Source organism: Eumetopias jubatus, unplaced genomic scaffold (genome assembly GCF_037043125.1).
Source record: "Eumetopias jubatus isolate StellerSeaLion01/CBP00866 unplaced genomic scaffold, mEumJub1_p1.0 scaffold_15, whole genome shotgun sequence".
Lineage (NCBI taxonomy): Eukaryota > Metazoa > Chordata > Mammalia > Carnivora > Otariidae > Eumetopias > Eumetopias jubatus.
In genome coordinates this window covers 67543497-67563140 of record NW_028274821.1, presented here as the reverse complement: position 1 = coordinate 67563140, position 19644 = coordinate 67543497, and the positions used below count along the sequence as shown (strand labels likewise).

The 19644-nt window shown below is 41.2% G+C and overlaps 1 protein-coding gene across 1 annotated transcript; it reads left to right on the top strand.

The window, feature by feature from the left end:
• Positions 1-8020: 8020 nt before the first annotated feature.
• On the top strand, positions 8021-19506 carry LOC114213498 (phospholipid-transporting ATPase ABCA1-like). Its single transcript, XM_028108732.2, has 4 exons — positions 8021-8180; positions 9654-9778; positions 15446-15635; positions 18917-19506. The coding sequence occupies exons 1-4, from the start codon at positions 8061-8063 to the stop codon at positions 18962-18964; spliced, it is 483 nt and encodes a 160-aa protein (XP_027964533.1). The 5' UTR covers positions 8021-8060; the 3' UTR covers positions 18965-19506.
• The last annotated feature ends 138 nt before the right edge of the window (positions 19507-19644 follow it).

Here is a 19644-nt window from a genome sequence, read left to right as displayed (position 1 = left end):
TGCTGTTAAATTTGATTCTCTCCTGTTAATCTGTCTCTTGTCAATTTGATTCTTAGTCCAGCTAGAAGAACCCCTGAAGGGGACAGGAATTCTCGCTCCCTAACACAACCCTAATGTTTTACATGCTTAGCAAATACATAGGTTTACAAAGAAAACAGATTAAGCTAGAATGATCAAAATATGAAAATAATTTTTTTTAAGTTTATTTAAGTAAACTCTACATCCAACATGGAGCTCAAACTCACTTTCCCGAGATCAAGAATCACATGCTTTTCCAACTGAGCCAGCTACGTGCCCCTGAAAGAAAATTCTTGATAAAGAAATAGACATACTTCTTTATTAGGCTACTAAGTAACAGGATTTATCATTGGATTTAGCAACTATCATAATTTAGTGATGAGCATAAAAGAAATTTTTATATATTTGTAACACCTCTGAATGGAATTTGACAATATCTATGATATTTTTTGGTCACAAAGTCACAGGTCCCATTAATAATATTGTGATTTGTTGCCTACATTCATACTTCAAGGAAACGCTTATTTTCAGTTAGAGGTTGGTGACAATTGTTAAAAAAGAAAATTCAACTGAGTAAATTTTGAAGATCTCATTACCTTTATTAAACGATTCATGATGGGGCACCTGGATGGCTCAGTCGGTTAAGCAGCCAACTTTGGATTTTGGCTCAGATCATGATTTCAGGGTCCTGGGATGGAGCCCCCCACGTTGGGCTCCATGCTCAGTGGGAAGTCTGCTTGAAGATTCTCTCTCTTCCTCACCCTCTGCCCCTTCTTCTGCTCACACGTTCACTCTCTTTCTCAAATAAGTAAAATGTAAAAAAGATTCCTGAATTGGGCAACATCTCACTCTAATAAGTAGAGGGATGCTCTGAGGAGTTATACAAAATGGAAGGTTTTTATAGGAAGGAGGATGGGGCAAGAAAGTTATAAACAACAGAAAAGAAAGGATATTTCATGGCAAGGTCACTTTCTCTTGGTGCGGGTGGTGGAAGAGCAGGGGTTCTTATGCAGATTACCTCATCTTCCTTTGGGGGGTTGGAGGGGGCTATGTGACAGACTCAGTGGCACCTGTCAGAAAATTCTTGACTGGGCACCTGCGTGGCTCAGTGGTTAAGCGTCTGCCTTCGGCTCAGGTCATGATCCCAGGGTCCTGGGATCGAGTCCCACATCGGGCTCCCTGCTCAGTGGGAAGCTTGCTTCTCCCTCTCCCACCCCCCCTGCTTGTGTTCCTGCTCTTGCTGTGTCTCTCTGTCAAATAAATAAATAAATACTTTAAAAAAAAATTCTTGACTGACCACTTAAGATTACATTTCTGGGGAAGATTGATGCTGCAATTAGATTGGGTATTAAGCCTTTGTTTACTGACTTGGGGCCTTAACTGAACTGATGCCATTTTGGTCCTGTGTTTTCGGTTTTTTTTAACACAATAAAGATGAAAATTTTTTTCCCATCTAAGTTACCAGACCCTCTGAATTCTTCCATAGACACCTTGGGGATCTGTGTACTAGAGGTTAGGAGCCACCGCATTAGAGTATATACCTAAGAATGAAATTGCTAGGTCATAAGATATGTACCATATTCATCTTTACTAAACAGTGCCAAACCATCTTATAAGTTTATGCCCTTAATCACAGTGTATGGGTTTTTTCTGACCAATTTTTTATACTGTCCATTTGGTCTGATGAGTATGAAGATGCATTTTTACACCTTACATAAGAAATAGGTATCAAGTAAAGGGTGGAGGAAATTATATGACGTGTGCAAAGGCAATAATCCATTTGATGGTGTTCCTGCATGGTTTTGTCCAAAGGGCCAGCTCATGCAGATCTGCAGAAGGAAGGAGGAGAGGTCGATCCAATGCTGTCCCAACTGAGTAGGAAGGAAGGCGGTAGCTCTGCATGTAAACTTTAGATGCCTGTATTTTGGTGACATCCCTGGCTAAGTACCTTAGTGTTGTATTATAAGGCCACTAGATGGTGGTATAGACTACTTTTCCTTCACTGGCGTGTGACCTAGCATGTGCTATTTTGTTGTAATTTTTGAGTTCCTGTAATTTAGGCTATAGTTATTTAGTATGGAGTTATCTCACAGTTCCATTTTTTTTTGTGTGCATGATACAGGATTATGTATTGGAAGAGAAAAATTTCAGTAAAGGCTGTTAACAGAAATTCAAGTTTGAAATTTGAAGATGTGAAGATGTAATTGGCTTTATTCAACAATTCATGAATTGGGCAGCATCTCTTTGAGTAAATAGCTACGTGGAAGAGTTGTGCAAAATGGAATAGTCTTATAGGCAGAAGGAGGGTGGGGCAAGGGAGCTATTAGCAAAAGAAAAGAAAGGATTGTTTCAGGCCTGGTCATATTTTGGGGGAAAGGAAATGCAGGGGTTTTATGCAGATTACCTTACTAGTGCTAATCAGGAAATTTCAGATTGACTGTTCAAGGTCACATTTCTGGGACAGGTGGAAACTGCAATTAAATCTTGGTTTGCTGTTATGGGTGAAAATGACTCCATTTTGGGTCTGTTGTGAATTACTATCAATGTTTATGGGTTTCTTTATTTTTATTATTTTAAAAAGTAATTGGAAATAAAAAATAATTTCCATTTTCATTCAGTTTCTTAAAAGGTTTTCTACTCATATCGGTGAATATTTTTGTTAAGCACCTGTTGTGTGTTGAGCATTGAGTTAAATGCCATGGGAAGGAAAATAGACTGTACAGTTCTTCAGCTTGTCAACATGTCTTGATATTTCTGTATCAGCCTCCTTGTTGCTAGTCTTCTTGGAATTAGTGGTAGGAAAGATTTGTGAGCAACTCAGTATTAAATACAGTATGAATTTCTTCAAAGTTGTTTCTATTAAATTGCTTTCATTACTAAAACACATGGACATATGTGTTTGATATATATTATTATATCCCTTTTTAGATATCCTATATTAACTGGCTTTCTTTATGTTTTGATTTTAAAAGTGAATTCTAGTGGCAGTAACATTTTAAACTTCTCATTAATAAATGTAATTATTCCTTGAAATAGGCTTTACAAGTCTATTGCTTTGAGTGATCTTTGTGCCTCCCGACTGGAGTTGGAGAGAGATGTTATGGGAGAAGTATTTCTGGAACTTTTGATACTTGTTTTAGATTGTTACTAAATATGCTGGCTTTTCCCCTACATATAAATTGAGACACTTTCTAGCTTAAAACACTCGTGCACTTAGTTTGTGACATATTTTTCATGAAGCTCTTCTTTCTTTTTTTTCTTTAAATTTTTTTATTGTAATGTTAATCACCATACATCACATCATTAGTTTTTGATGTAGCCTTCCATGATTCATTGTTTGCGTATAACACCCAGTGCTCCACGCGGAACGTGCCCTCTTTAATACCCATCACCAGGCTAACACATCCCCCCACCCCCCCTCCCCTCTAGAACCCTCAGTTTGTTTTTCAGAGTCCATCATCTCTCATGGTTCGTCTCCCCCTCCGATTTCCCCCACTTCATTTTTCCCCTCCTGCTACCTTCTTTTTTTTTTTCTTAACATATATTGCATTATTTGTTTCAGAGGTACAGATCTGTGATTCAACAGTCTTGCACAATTCCTAGAGCTCACCATAGCACATACCCTCCCCAATGTCTATCACCCAGCTACCCCATCCCTCCCACCCCACCCCCACTCCAGCAACCCTCAGTTTCTTTCCTGAGATTAAGAATTCCTCATATCAGTGAGGTCATATGATACATGTCTTTCTCTGATTGACTTATTTCACAGCATAACACCCTCCAGTTCCATCCACGTCGTTGCAAATGGCAAGCTCTCATTCCTTTGGATGGCTGCATAATATTCCATTGTGTATATATACCACCTCTTCTTTATCCATTCATCTGTCGATGGACATCTTGGCTCTTTCCACAGTTTAGCTATTGTGGATATTGCTGCTATAAACATCGGGGTGCACGTACCCCTTCGGATCCCTACATTTGTATCTTTGGGGTAAATACCCAGTAGTGCAATTGCTGGATCGTAGGGTAGCTCTATTTTCAACTTTTTGAGGAACCTCCATACTGTTTTCCAGAGTGGCTGCACCAGCTTGCATTCCCACCAACAGTGTAGGAGGGTTCCCCTTTCTCCGCATCCCCGCCAACATCTGTCGTTTCCCGACTTGTTCATTTTAGCCATTCTGACTGGTGTGAGGTGGTATCTCATTGAGGTTTTGATTTGGATTTCCCTGATGCCGAGCGATGTTGAGCACTTTTTCATGTGCCTGTTGGCCATTTGGATGTCTTCTTTGGAAAAATGTCTGTTCATGTCTTCTGCCCATTTCTTGATTGGATTATTTGTTCTTTGGGTGCTGAGTGTGATAAGTTCCTTATAGATTTTGGATACTAGCCCTTTATCTGATATGTCATTTGTAAATATCTTCTCCCATTCTGTCGGTTGTCTTTTGGTTTTGTTGACTGTTTCTTTTGCTGTGCAAAAGCTTTTTATCTTGATGAAATCCCAATAGTTCATTTTTGTCCTTGCTTCCCTTGCCTTTGGCGATGTTTCTAGGAAGAAGTTGCTGTGGCTGAGGTCGAAGAGGTTGCTGCCTGTGTTCTCCTTTAGGATTTTGATGGACTCCTGTCTCACGTTTAGGTCTTTCAACCATCTTGAGTCTATTTTTGTGTGTGGTGTAAGGAAATGGTCCAGTTTCATTCTTCTGCATGTGATTGTCCAATTTTCCCAACACCATTTGTTGAAGAGACTGTCTTTTTTCCATTGGACATTCTTTCCTGCTTTGTCAAAGATGAGTTGACCATAGAGTTGAGGGTCCATTTCTGGGCTCTCTATTCTGTTCCATTGATCTATGTGTCTGTTTTTGTGCCAGTACCATACTGTCTTGATGATGACAGCTTTGTAATAGAGCTGGAAGTCCGGAATTGTGATGCCGCCAGCTTTGCTTTTCTTTTTCAACATTCCTCTGGCTAGTCGGGTCTTTTCTGGTTCCATACAAATTTGAGGATTATTTGTTCCATTTCTTTGAAAAAAGTGGATGGTATTTTGATGGGGATTGCATTGAATGTGTAGATTGCTCTAGGTATCATTGACATATTCACCATATTTGTTCTTCCAATCCATGAGCATGGAACGTTTTTACATTTCTTTTTGTCTTCCTTAATGTCATTCATGAGTATTTTATAGTTTTCTGAGTACAGATCCTTTGCCTCTTTGGTTAGATTTATTCCTAGGTATCTTATGGTTTTGGGTGCAATTGTAAATGGGATCGACTCCTTAATTTCTCTCTCTTCTGTCTTGTTGTTGGTGTATAGGACTGCCACTGATCTCTGTGCATTGATTTTATGTCCTGCCACTTTACTGAATTCCTGTATGAGTTCTAGCAGTTTTGGGGTGGAGTCTTTTGGGTTTTCCACATAAAGTATCATATCATCTGCAAAGAGTGAGAGCTTGACTTCTTCTTTGCCGATTTGGATGCCTTTGATTTCTTTTTGTTGTCTGATTGCTGTGGCTAGGACTTCTACTACTCTGTTGAATAGCAGTGGTGGTAGTGGACATCCCTGCCGCGTTCCTGACCTCAGGGGGAAAGCTCTCAGCTTTTCCCCATTGAGAATGATATTCGCTGTAGGTTTTTCATAAATGGCTTTTATGATATTGAGGTATGTACCCTCTATCCCTATACTCTGAAGAGTTTTGATCAAGAAAGGATGCTGTACTTTGTCAAATGCTTTTTCTGCATCTATTGAGAGGATCATATGATTCTTGTTCTTTCTTTTGTTAATGTATTGTATCATGTTGATTGATTTGTGGATGTTGAACCAGCCTTGCAGCCCAGGGATAAATCCCACTTGGTTGTGGTGAATAATCCTTTTAATGTACTGTTGGATCCTATTGGCTAGTATTTTGGTGAGAATTTTTGCATCCATGTTCATCAAGGATATTGGTCTGTAATTCTCCTTTTCGATGGGGTCTTTGTCTGGTTTGGGGATCAAGGTAATGGGGGCCTCATAAAACAAGTTTGGAAGTTTTCCTCCCATTTCTATTTTTTGGAACAGTTTCAGGAGAATAAGAATTAATTCTTCTTTAAATGTTTGGTAGAATTCCCCTGGGAAGCCATCTGGCCCTGGGCTTTTGTTTGTTGGGAGATTTTTGATGACTGCTTCAGTTTCCTTAGTGGTTATAGGTCTGTTCAGGTTTTCTATTTCTTCCTGATTCAGTTTTGGTAGTTGATACATCTCTAGGAATGCATCCATTTCTTCCAGGTTATCTAATTTGCTGGCATAGAGTTGCTCATAATATGTTCTTATAATTGTTTGTATTTCTTTGGTGTTGGTTGTGATCTCTCCTCTTTCATTCATGATTTTTGTTGATTTGGGTCATTTCTCTTTTCTTTTTGATAAGTCTGGCCAGGGGTTTATCAATCTTATAAATTCTTTCAAAGAACCAGCTCCTAGTTTCGTTGATCTGTTCTACTGTTCTTTTGGTTTTTATTTCATTGATTTCTGCTCTGATCTTTATTATTTCTCTTCTCCTGCTGGGTTTAGGCTTTATTTGCTGTTTTATCTCTAGCTTCTTTAGGTGTAGGGTTAGGTTGTGTATTTTAGACCTTTCTTGTTTCTTGAGAAAGGCTTGTATTGCTATATACTTTCCTCTCAGGACTGCCTTTGCTGTATCCCAAAGATTTTGAACAGTTGTGTTTTCATTTTCATTGGTTTCCATGAATTTTTTAAATTCTTCCTTAATTTCCTGGTTGACCCATTCATTCTTTAGTAGGATGCTCTTTAGCCTCCATGTATTTAAGTTCTTTCTGACTTTGCTCTTGTGAATTAGTTCAGTTTCAAAGCATTGTGGTCTGAAAATATGCAGGGAATGATCCCAGTCTTTTGGTACCGGTTGAGACCTGATTTGTGACCTAGGATGTGATCAATTCTGGAGAATGTTCCATGGGCACTAGAGAAGAATGCGTATTCCGTTGCTTTGGGATGGAATGTTCTGAATATGTCTGTGAAGTCCATTTGGTCCAGTGTGTCACTTAAAGTCTTTATGTCCTTGTTGATCTTTTGCTTAGATGATCTGTCCATTTCAGTCAGGAGGGTGTTAAAGTCCCCCACTATTATTGTATTATTGTCAATGTGTTTCTTTGCTTTTGTTATTAATTGCCTTATATAATTGGCTGCTCCCATGTTAGGGGCATAGATATTTATAATTGTTAGATCTTCTTGTTGGATAGACCCTTTAAGTAGGATATAGTGTCCTTCCTCATCTCTTATTACAGTCTTTGGTTTAAAATCTAATTTGTCTGATATAAGGATTGCCACCGTTCTTTTGGTGTCCATTAGCATGGTAAATGGTTTTCCACCCCCTCACTTTAAATCTCGGGGTGTCTTTGGGTCTAAAATGAGTCTCTTGCAGACAGCATATTGATGGGTCTTGTTTTTTAATCCAACCTGATAGCCTGTGTCTTTTGATTGGGGCATTTAGCCCATTTACATTCAGGGTAACTGTTGAAAGATATGCATTTAGTGCCATTGTATTGCCTGTAAGGTGACTGTGACTGTATATTGTCTGTGTTCCTTTCTGATCTATGCTGCTTTTAGGCTCTCTCTTTGATGAAGCTCCTCTTTCAAATGACCCATTATCCAGTGTTTAGTATATTTCTTTTCACTTTCACTTCCACAAGCTGTCAGATACCTACCAGCTGAGTAATTAGTTCACTTTTTAATGTGTTTTAGCTTTACTTGACCATCATTGGTTTTACAGCAACTTTATAATTTTTTTCATTTATATATGAGAAATAATTTACATTTCTGATTTCTTGTGAATTCATCTTTTCATATTTTGTAGGCTATATAATTTTGTTTTCAAGATCTCACTTTATTACCATTGCCCAATTTTCTATTGTATCTTTCATCTTTATCTTACTGATTTGAAGTCTTGCTGGAAAAGCCAGAACAAGAAGAGCAAGGTGAGGTCAAAACTGCCTCAGATGCTAGGTGACCTTCAGTGTTGGCTTCTTGCAGAATCCAGACAAACAGACCTGCTCAGCAGGATGGACAGTAAAGGCTCTTACCAGGTAAAGGGCTGGAAGCTCACACAACAGCAGTTTGTGGCCCTTCTGTGGAAGAGGCTGCTGATTGCCAGACGGAGTCGGAAGGGATTCTTTGCTCAGGTGACAAGTGCTGTTCCAGGCCAGTGACTCTGGCTTCCCGGGTGGGCCGCAGGCTCCCTGACCAGTGAAGGCAGGAGAGGGTCATGGTTGTGAGGTGGATGCTGGAGTCAGACTTGCCGTATTTCAATCCCAGTCCTGCTTCCTGCCGCTCACGCATCTGCGGGCAAGTTACTTCTCTGTGCCTCTGTGTCCTCACCTTTAGAATGAAGATAATGTGCCTATGACATAGGGTTGTTATGAGGATTAAAGTGAGTAAGTGCTTAGAATGGGGCCTGGCATTAAGTTGTGCTGTGCTCTGTGTGTGTGTGTGTGTGTGTGTGTGTGAGGTTTATGGTAGAGGACAGCGTAACAAGGACAGAGTTTAGGAAAATTGGCTGGGCAAATTCAGTTTTCATAACCTGAGATGCACTTAACATATAAACTTCTTGGAAACATGATTTTTCTCTAAAGTGGTGTTTAACTGCAAATTGACGGACAGGTAGCCAGGGAGGTCAGAAAAAAATGGGCAAACAGAGAAGACTCATTACACTGTTGCCTGCATGTCAGTGTTTGCATGCTAAGTTGCTCGGTCGGAAGGGATAAAATTATCCCGCTGTATAAAATCGAGAAGTGTAGAGAAAGTGTCTGTAGAGATTCTTCCCTGCAGACTCTGTGGGTAATGCAGAGAAGTATGAATTTGGAGCATGCAGACCTGGGTTTGAATTCTGGTTCTGCCACTTACTGGCTGTGTGACCTTGGACAGGTTACTTAGTCTCTCTGAGCTCAGTTCCCTTGTTCGTTGATTGGTGATAGAGTTGTAACGATAATGAAATGAGATAATTGTCATAGAGTATTTTCCCATAAAGAAGGATTTGGGTGATGATGCTTTTTGAGGCCATCCCATGGTGACAGCGGATGCTGTCCCCTTTCAGAGCGTGGGATCTGACTGGGTCACTTAGTGTTGGTCTGTAGATTACAAGTGAGAGTACTGAGGCCTCAGCGGGAGTGACTTCGCATGGATACGCTTGTAGAGACAGAACCAGGCTTCGGGTCTTCTGGCTCTTGGTGCAGGGCTTGTTCTCTTGGCCTTTCTCTGAGCTGAGCCGGGCTCATGGCCCATCGTGGTTTTTCTCAGGTCTTCAGTGGGAAGAGAGTAGGACCCAGGGTTCTGAGTCCCCCTGACATGTGACCACTGTTTACTCTGTAAAGTTTTGAGCTTCGTGCCTCTGCGAGGTGGCCACAGCCTCTGGCCTTGTGCTGCCAGCCTCCAGAAATGCCCTGGAGGGAAGAGGTTTCGGTGGCAGGATCTGCTGCTTCCCACCTGCCAGCCATGAATGCCTTGGGGGAGCTTTGTTCTGGGTCCCGTGGTGCTCACTTGCATGCTGGCTGGGCTAGGGAGGCTGGCTGGACTCTTAGGGGCTTGCCCCAGGCCCCTTTTTCTGACACTTGGCCTTGTTTTGCCACTTCCTTTCCCCCTCTGTCCCCTGGTTACAGATCGTCCTACCAGCTGTGTTTGTCTGCATTGCCCTGGTGTTCAGCTTGATCGTGCCCCTCTTTGGCAAGTACCCCAGCCTGGAACTTCAGCCCTGGATGTACAACGAACAGTACACGTTTGTCAGGTACGTGTTTGCTTTCTGTGCCCCTGGAGAGAAGAGAGCTCAGGCAGACTGAGGGTGTTGATGCTCCTGAGGACCAAGGGCAGGTGGCCTCGAGAATCACACGGTGGAGTGGATTTTACCAGCTGTTCTAAAGCCCTGACACAGACTAATATCATATGCAAAGAACAGCAGGGAATTGAACTTGAAATGAGAATCCTCTTTTGTCATATTTGAACCTTTCTTCTCTTTATACTGGTTATTTCCAGCTACAGTTATATGTATTTTAAGAAAATAATCTGCCCTTCTAAAATCTAGGATTAAGTTATAAATGTATTTGGATATTTACAGCTATGTTAATTTTGTAGTTAAGTCAAAGGATTTATACACATTGTACCTCCAGGAAGTTAATGCTTTGTTTTTTCCACAATGCAATTCTTGCATTTTTTATCTGATAAGTTGTAAATATTAGCTAGTATTTGTCCTTTAGACAAAAATAGCCCTTACTTATAACAAACAATCCAGTACTTCAAACAAAAGGTTAAAGGAATTTCTTAATCTTGTTAGGCAGAAATTTTCTTCATTTTTGTAGGATTTGTAGATCTTTAGATGGGGGAGAACATGTCAGTGATATAAAAAACAAGGGAAGCTGGGGTACCTGGGTGGCTCTGTTGGTTTAGCGTCCAACTTGATTTCAGCTCAGGACATGATCTCAGGGTCATGATCTCAGGGTCATGAGATCAGGCTCTGGGCTCAGTGGTCTGCTTGAGATTCTCTCTCCCTCTCCTTCTGCCCCGCCTCCCTAGGCTCACGATCTCTCTCTCTCTCTCTCAAATAAATAAATAAATCTTCTAAAAAAGAACAAGGGAAGCTTTTTTAATAAAGTTATACTATGTATACACACACATATGTGTGCTATATATACACTGTATATACATGTAGTACATATATAGTATATACACATATAGTTTATACACATATAGTATATATGCTATATATATGTGTGTAAATATGTATGCTATAGTATATATAGCATAGTGTGTGTGTTTGTTTATGTATATATATATATGTATATAGCTCAGGTTTATTTTATTCTTTCTTTTCTAGGCTCACCTTGTATTCCTCATGGCTGTAGCAATGTGTTCATAATCTGTGCTCATTATTGTTTATAGTTTTTAGTTGTCCATGCAAATATTCAGCCAATAAAATCTCCGTGACCTTTGTAGAAAGTTGTTGTCAATGCATAATGGATAATTGTGAAAGTACTTTTGAAATACCGATCCTTACTAAGTTTGTGAAAGTCCCTTTTTTTTTTTAAAGTAGGCTCCATGCCCAGAGTGGGCCTTGAACTCATGACCCTGAGATCAAGAACTGAGCTGAGATCAAGAGTTGGATGCTTAGGGACACCTGGGTGGCTCAGTCAGTTAAGTGTCTGCCTTCGGCTCAAGTCATGATCCCAGCATCCTGGGATCAAGTCCCAGATGGGGCTCCCAGCTCAGCAGGGAGCTTGCTTCTCCCTCTGCCTGCCACTCCCCCTGCTTGTGCTCTCTCTTTCTCTGACAAATAAATAAATGAAATCTTAAAAAAAAAAAAAAAGAGTTGGACACTTAATCAATTGAGCCACCTAGGTGCCCCTGAAAGTACTTTTGAAATACAGATCTTTAATAAGTTTCTTTACTTCACATTAAAATACATATGTAAATATATATTATGTGTGTGTGTTTATACAGATATATGTGCACACATACACACAACTTATACATATTTATACAGTCACCACTCTGGAGTGCTGTTTATCATCCTGATATCAAATATGTGGCTAGTATCTAAGGTCCTTATAGGTGAGTCTGTGTTTTATTCATTTTTGTGTTAAGAACCTAGCACTCAGGAAGTGTTTAATAAAGCGTTTATTTTGAAAAACCTTTTTACCTCCCAGTTCCTATTTTTTTAAAAGATTTTTATTTATTGGTTGAAAGACCTAAACGTGAGACAGGAGTCCATCAAAATCCTAAAGGAGAACACAGGTAGCAACCTCTTCGACCTCAGCCGCAGCAACTTCTTCCTAGAAACATCACCAAAGGCACGGGAAGCCAGGGCAAAAATGAACTATTGGGATTTCATCAAGATAAAAAGCTTTTGCACAGCAAAAGAAACAGTCCACAAAACCAAAAGACAGCCGACAGAATGGGAGAAAATATTTGCAAATGACAGATCAGATAAAGGGCTAGTATCCAAAATCTATAAAGAACTTATCAAACTCAACACCCAAAGAACAAATAATCCAATCAAGAAATGGGCAGAAGACATGAACAGACATTTTTCCAAAGAAGACATCCAAATGGCCAACAGGCACATGAAAAAGTGCTCAACATCGCTCGGCATCAGGGAAATCCAAATCAAAACCTCAGTGAGATACCACCTCACACCTGTCAGAATGGCTAAAATTAACAAGTCAGGGAACGACAGATGTTGGCGGGGATGTGGAGAAAGGGGAACCCTCCTACACTGTTGGTGGGAATGCAAGCTGGTGCAACCACTCTGGAAAACAGTATGGAGGTTCCTCAAACAGTTGAAATTAGAGCTACCATTCGATCCAGCAATTGCATTACTGGGTATTTATCCCAAAGATCCAAATGTAGGGACCCGAAGGGGTACGTGCACCCCAATGTTTATAGCAGCAATGTCCACAATAGCCAAACTGTGGAAAGAGCCAAGATGTCCATCAACAGATGAATGGATAAAGAAGAGGTGGTATATATACACAATGGAATATTATGCAGCCATCCAAAGGAATGAGATCTTGCCATTTGCAACGACGTGGATGGAACTGGAGGGTGTTATGCTGAGTGAAATAAGTCAATCAGAGAAAGACATGTATCATATGACCTCACTGATATGAGGAATTCTTAATCTCAGGAAACAAACTGAGTGTTACTGGAGTGGTTGGGGGTGGGAGGGATGGGGTGGCTGGGTGATAGACATTGGGGAGGGTATGTGCTACGGTGAGCGCTATGAATTGTGCAAGACTGTTGAATCACAGATCTGTACTTCTGAAACAAACAATGCAACATATTTTAAGAAAAAAGAAAAAGAAGAAGATAACAGGAGAGGAAGAATGAAGGGGAGTAAGTCGGAGGGGGAGACGAACCATGAGAGATGATGGACTCTGAAAAACAAACTGAGGGTTCTAGAGGGGAGGAGGGTAGGGGGATGGGTTAGCCTGGTGATGGGTATTAAAGAGGGCACATTCTGCGTGGAGCACTGGGTGTTATGAACAAACAATGAATCATGGAACACTACATCAAAAACTAATGATGTAATATATGGTGATTAACATAACAATAAAAAATAGAAAAAAAGATTTTTATTTATTTATTTGACAGAGACACAGCAGGAGAGGGAACACAAGTAGAGGGAGTCGGGGAGAGAGAAGCAGGCTTCTTGTGGAGCAGGGAGCCTGATGCAGGGCTCGATCCCAGGACCCTGGGATCATGACCCGAGCCGAAGGCAGACGCTCAACAACTGAGCCACCCAGGCCTATTTTTAATGAACTACTAAACTGGCTGCTTCTCATGTACCGACAGTGGTGACACTTCTGAGAACGTGGGCACCCAGGAACTTTTGAATGCCCTTAGCAAAGATGCTGGCTTTGGGATCCAACATATGGAAGGAAAACCAATCCTCTGAGTGCCGTTTTAGACCCTCCTTGACTGGCTTCTTGTCATTGTCACCTCTAATTTCCTCTCTAATATTGCATTTATCAGCTGCATGCCACTCTTGTGACTACCATCATTTGCGCTTTGAATCATTTTTTTTTAATTTTAAAAAAGCTATTATAGTAACCTAATCAGAACATCTAGAAACGAACATTTGGAGAGTGTTCTAACATCTTGCAAACTGAATCATATAGCTGTTTTTTTTTTTTTACTGATATAGCACATTAATATTTAATTTAATAGCACCTTATACTTACCTGTCAAATGCTTTCCATCAACTCTTATACCTAAGTTTTACAATGGGCTGCTCCATTATATGTAATTTTTGGTTTTGCTTATCAGCTTTTTCACTTTGACAACCTGAAAACATGATGTATTCACTTTTTATAATAATACAAATTTTCTTCCTTTAATGTATATTTTTTTATGACATTTGTCTTCAAAATCCTTTTTTAAGGCACTGTATAAACAAATTCAGTGAATGTCCATAAGCCTCTAAATGTCTGGGAGGGGAGGCCAAAGGTACATCAAGGGATCACTGAGTAAAGACAATGAAGAGAGGTGAGGAGCTTATGAGAGCCCAGTGCTGGTAGAGGTAGGTTCAGTTTTCCAGGCTAGAAAGACAAAAGAAGCATGAGCCTGATTCAGATGCTACTGCTCGGATGAAGAGCACCACTGATGTGTATTGGAGGCAGTCTGAAGACGAGATCTCTGTACTGACAACTCTTACTGCAATTCAGATTTTAAGTTTTTTAAAAAATGGTATAACTGAGGGAAATTTGACTGGGACACTTACCAGTGGCTTTTAACTTTATCTCAGCCAATCATCTTTTGGAGGTTTTAGAGTATTGAGCTTCAGGAGGGCACGGTGTCTTACTTTGACTTTTCCATCAAGTCATGGAGCTTTAGAGAGAACTAGAGAGCAGTCCACAAATCTGTTCCTTTGGTATTTTCAGCACGTACAAGAATAACATAAAGAGTGTGGCTATGCATTGTAGAATTTTGCAACTGGAAGGAATGCTGGAAATGACTTGTTTAGCATGACATTTTGTACTTTTATTTTACTGGTGGAAAGATAAGACCCACGAGGGCAAGCGTTGTGTTGTGATGGTCCGCAGTGATTCAGAGCTCAAGTCAGGCTTCAAGGCCTTGTGATGCTTGCAGACAACCTAGCTCTTCATGTACGGAGCACTCTCACCCCATGCCCTCCAGACCCCAATTCTGTACTCATTTTAAAACATAAGGTGAATCTTGCCATCCTGCACCAGATTTACAGCACATTGAGTGTAACATGCAGACTCCTTCCCGGGCCCGGGTCGTATGGCACCTGCTTCCCTCCACCACTCATCTCCCATCACTCTCCCTCCTACCTCATCCTGTTCCAGCCACACTGTCCCCCTGCTGTTCCTCAAACATGGAAAGTTCGCTTCTTCTGAGAGACTTTGTACCTACACTTTCTATTGCCTTTGCCTGTAGTGTTCTTTCTCTCCAAATCTTTTCCTGACTCTATCATTTATGCCTTGGAAGAAGACAGTAATCCCTCTTCCCCCAATTCAGTGTCCTCTTATTTTGCTTTATTTTTGGCTAAGTGACATTTGCTTATTGCCAAATTCCTCTACAGAAGGCAGGGACTTTGTCTTGTTCACCCCAGACTCTCAGATGTGCAGAACAGTGTCTGGCACATAGTAGATGCTCAGTGAATATTCGCTGAGCGAACACAGGGGCAAGAGACCAAATGCCGGCAGATTGGATTGACTGGAGTTTGGTATATGAGCATTTAGGGCCTCTTTGTGTTCCTTCATCCTTACCTGTAAAGTGAGTTTGCAGCTTACAGGTCTGTGGGGAGATCAAACAAATGGTGAGGGGATGGATAGATGCATGTTTGTGGTTGTTATTGATTGGTCTGTGCTCCTGAGGCACCAGGAAAGGCCAGGGCCTCTCGGGTAATGCTGCCTTTGCTGTCCTCCCTTTGCAGAGACATGCCCTGCTCAGTGGGGGAGGAGGAGTGGACCACCGCCCCCGTTCCCCAGACCATCACGGACCTGTTCCAAAATGGGAACTGGACGATGGAGAACCCCTCACCCACCTGCCAGTGTAGCAGTGACAAAATCAAGAAGATGCTGCCCGTGTGTCCCCTGGGGGCAGGGGGGCTGCCTCCTCCACAAGTGAGTCACTCTCCGTGTGACTGAGCAGATGGCGGTGCAGTGGGGCTGGGAGCTTCTGCTTGGGAAGAAGGAATGGCTGACCTATCCTGCCAGGGGGTTGTCTTTCAGTCTTGATCTTAATTCTTATCATAGGGAAAGGCATGTGGGTTTTGAGGGGAAGGGACTTGGTCTACAAGTTCCCATATTTTAGCTTGTTTGTCTACTTTGAAAAGTCAGCCTCGGTTACTTACTTGTTTGAGTTAAGACCAGATCACAACACTCTGGATCAGTGGGCTGTGGAAGGCACAGTCTGGCTTCTCCCACTGAGGTCATGTCACAGAATATACTGTGACAGGCCCGGCTCCATCCCTGGTTCTGCCACAGATGAGCTGGTGACCTCAGACAGGCCACTCAGTGCCTGGGCCTGTTTCCTCACCTCTGAATTAGGGAGGCTGGCCCATAAAACTTCTGCGGGTCTTAAAACTCTGACATTCTCTGAGGCTGTGAGTGTGGGGAGCAGTTCGGAGCCTTTTTTCTGAGAACAATTTCAGAAAGAGGCTTGTGATCTCTGTTGCTTTATCAGCATCTGCGTTGCAGGGTGAGGACAAGCAATTGTAAGTGGGTGTGAGAACTTAAAAGTCCTGGTTACTTCTCTTTAAAAGAACAGTGAATCTGTGCATCTGTATAACTCCAATGAACCAAAGAAGTCACTGGGCATAGTCAATGATACTGCTCCTTAAAAACCTTTTGACTATAAAGAATCATGTTCCAGTGTCTATTGCTCAGTAGTTCAGAATAATTTCTTTGGGGACATCTTGGCTTGGCGTAAGTGAATGGCCGATGCTGAGGGCAGAAAGGACCAGCACTCTGTGTTTGGATGATGGCAGCACCTGGGCCCTGAGGGCAGGGTCTAGTCACACTGTGATCCATGTTTGTGGGACATATGTCATTGTTATCCGTTTTGTTTTCTGTCCCAGTTGTGGCCCAAAAGACACATGTGCTTTGTTTATTTTAAATTTACAGAGCTTCTAGTTCAGTCATGTTATTAAATAAGGTGGCTTTTAAATTGGTTTAATTCAAAGTATGAGTCTCCTATCCCAGTTACACGTTTCTCCCAAATCAGATTCCCATAGGGTTGTATGGATTCCAGGATAGTTTTTCAGTTTTCACTTTTTACATGGACCCAACAAGGACTGGGATTGAAGAAATGGTATTAAAACTACCTATTTTCCTTGTTTTTCAACCCATTTGTTCCTCTAGGCTTTGAAGGAGCAAGTAGTACTTGAGAAGAAAAGGAATCCGTGAAGTCCATTCATACCTCCTAGAAAATGAGTTGCCTTATATGGCTGCCTCAAAACTTAGCTCTGTCACTACTTCCCACTTTTCCTCCTTTGCCTTTTCCCCAAGAGCCAGTACCCACAGAACTCTGAGCAGTGCAGAGTGGGACCCCTAAAGTGGCCATCATGCTAGGAAAGAGCCATGGCTTGTCTATCCGGCCCTCTCTAGCCTACTGTGTTTGCTTTGGCTCTGCAGCTGCTTGCTTGAGACCCGTGTTCAGTCCTGAGCTACCAGGTTTAGAGGAGCATCTGAGATGAATAGCCACTCTTTCCTCAATGTGTCAGATGTCAGAGTCTGTAATCAGGGCCAGGTCCCTTCTCTTTCCCACTGGAGTTTCTGTTAGCCCCCTGGGCAGGAACCGTAAGAGTCAAAAGTTTGCCAGAATCCATTAGAGGTGGCTGTGATATAACTTTCCAAAGTCTAACTTTGAATTTCCTTTGAAGAGGAAATATCTAAATGAAACATGTACATACTCATGTGGTATCTGCTGCTGAGTGGTATTGTGTTCCACACTATGTTTTATGTCAGGCTGTTATTTAGATACGGTGGCTTTTCCCTGGGTACCAGTAATTCTCAATCACTTCCTCTAAGTCAAAGGATTCCATTAAGCAAGTAAAGAAACACTTGAAGTTGGCCAAGGTACTTTATCTATCCCAAGACTTGTCAGGAAAGTGGGCCCAGAGTTGCTGGTATGTGGGAATCATTGTAGGTCAGTCAGATCACCTAGCAGCTTATTGTTTAGGACTTTTGCATATAAAGTCATCACTGGTATTTAGTGATCTTGTGCTGGCCAAGACTGAGCTACTCTCTATATTTAATATTTGAAAGTGTATATCCTGTATATGGAGCATGGCAGGTATTCGTTCTCTTATTTCCTACACAGTATCAATACAGGTCATTAGGAATTTCATACAAGACCCTTTGTGGGGCGCCTGAGTGGCTCAGTCGGTTAAGCGTCTGCCTTCGGCTCAGGTCATGATCCCAGGGTCCTGGGATCGAGCCCCACATTGGGCTCCTTGCTCAGCGGGGAGCCTGCTTCTCCCTCTGCCTCTGCCCCTCCCCCATTTGTGCTCTTTCTCTCTCAAATAAACAAAAAATCTTAAAAAAAAAAGACCTTTTGTAATGGGCTTATAGGACCATTCTTATAACCAGAATCTTAGAATTTTTTTTTAGAATTTGTTATTAGATTGATATGCTATATACTGTTGTTTTAAATTTATCTACAGCTGTTAAGAATTTAACTTATTTGAGTAGTTTCACATTACTATTTCTGTACTTACTAAGTTTTCAAGCCACACTGTGTGTGTGAGAATTTACAACCTACTGCTCTTATAAAGTCAGGAGAAGTGGACCAAAGTGAATGCCATTAGGCCATTCTCAGACCTTTTTCAATAGTTTCATTATGGTACTGGACTTTTTTTTAAGGTTTTTTTAGTTTTGTTTTTTTTTTAGGTTTTCTTTTTTTTTTATTTACTTGAGGGAGACAGAGGGAAAGAGCACAAGCAGGGGGGAGCAGCAGAGGGAGAAGGAGAAGCAGACTCCCCGCTGAGCAGGGAGCCCGATGCGGGGCTCAATCTCAGGGCCCCAGGATCATGACCTGAGGTGAAGGCAGATGCTTAACTGACTGAGCCACCCAGGCGCCCAGTACTGGACTCTAACTCAATGAGATGTTATGCATTTGTTTTTCAGATTTTTGACTTGAAAATAATCATGTTTAAACTCTGAGTAAAAGAAATGTATTTATTTATTGAACAGATGTTTTTCCCTGGGCTATTCATCAGATATTTGTGTGCGTTTATGTGTGTGTGTGTGTGTGTGTGTGTCCTCCTTGATTGTGTTCTCAACTGCATCAGTGACTCCTCAGATCCTCACTGACTTTTTCTCTCCAGGAAGAGCATGTGTCCATCTGTGTTATCTTTGAAATGTGCTTCATCTCAGCCAGCTTTGTTGTGTTCCTATTCCAGGAGTGGGTCAGTGAAGGGAAGCACATGAAGTTCATCAGCAGAGTGTAGACTGTCATGTACTGGCTCTCCAGTTTTGTGTGGGATATGGTAAGAACACCCATCTGTTGTTGCTTTCTAAATCTCCATCAGGGCTACGGATTAGATGAAAGAGCCCCTGTCTCTTCTAAGTGTTCTAGCTAATCTAAAGATGAATAAAAAAGGGAAAGGCAGAAGCAGCTGTGTATTTTCATGACACAGAGCTGATTTTATGCCAGAGAGAAAATCTGTCTACACTGACTGCAAATAACACCACTGTCACCTAATTTGCTAAGTGACAACTTTTCAAAGAAACACTGAGGTAGAAGACTCTTAGTCAAAACTCAAAACCTCTCTGATAGGTTTTTACCTCCAGAGTTATGATGTTCTTTGCCTTACTAGGAAAACTTATTTGTCCTTTGAATTCTTGAGGACCAGATAAGTGAGAGGTGAATATGCTTCCTGTTTTTCAGTTTTCCCTCAGATAGCTAATAATTTACTATGTTGTATTTGCAATATATATTAGAAACATAAAATCATATAGCTATAAATATAGACTACCCTAAGAGCTTGTAAGTACCAAATCTAGTTTAAGAACGCTAGGTACTCAACTAAAATGAAAATTTTTTTGTAGGAAAATCCTAGTACATCTGTGCCAGTACTAAAGAAATTCTCCTTGTGGGGTTATTAGCATGCTATTTACTTGAAGTAAC

Coding starts and splice junctions, on each gene's coding strand:
- LOC114213498 (XM_028108732.2), top strand. CDS start 8,061: ATGGACAGTAAAGGCTCTTACCAGGTAAAGGGCTGGAAGCTCACACAA. Junction 8,181..9,653: donor GGAAGGGATTCTTTGCTCAG/GTGACAAGTGCT, acceptor CCCTGGTTACAG/ATCGTCCTACCAGCTGTGTT. Junction 9,779..15,445: donor GAACAGTACACGTTTGTCAG/GTACGTGTTTGC, acceptor CTCCCTTTGCAG/AGACATGCCCTGCTCAGTGG.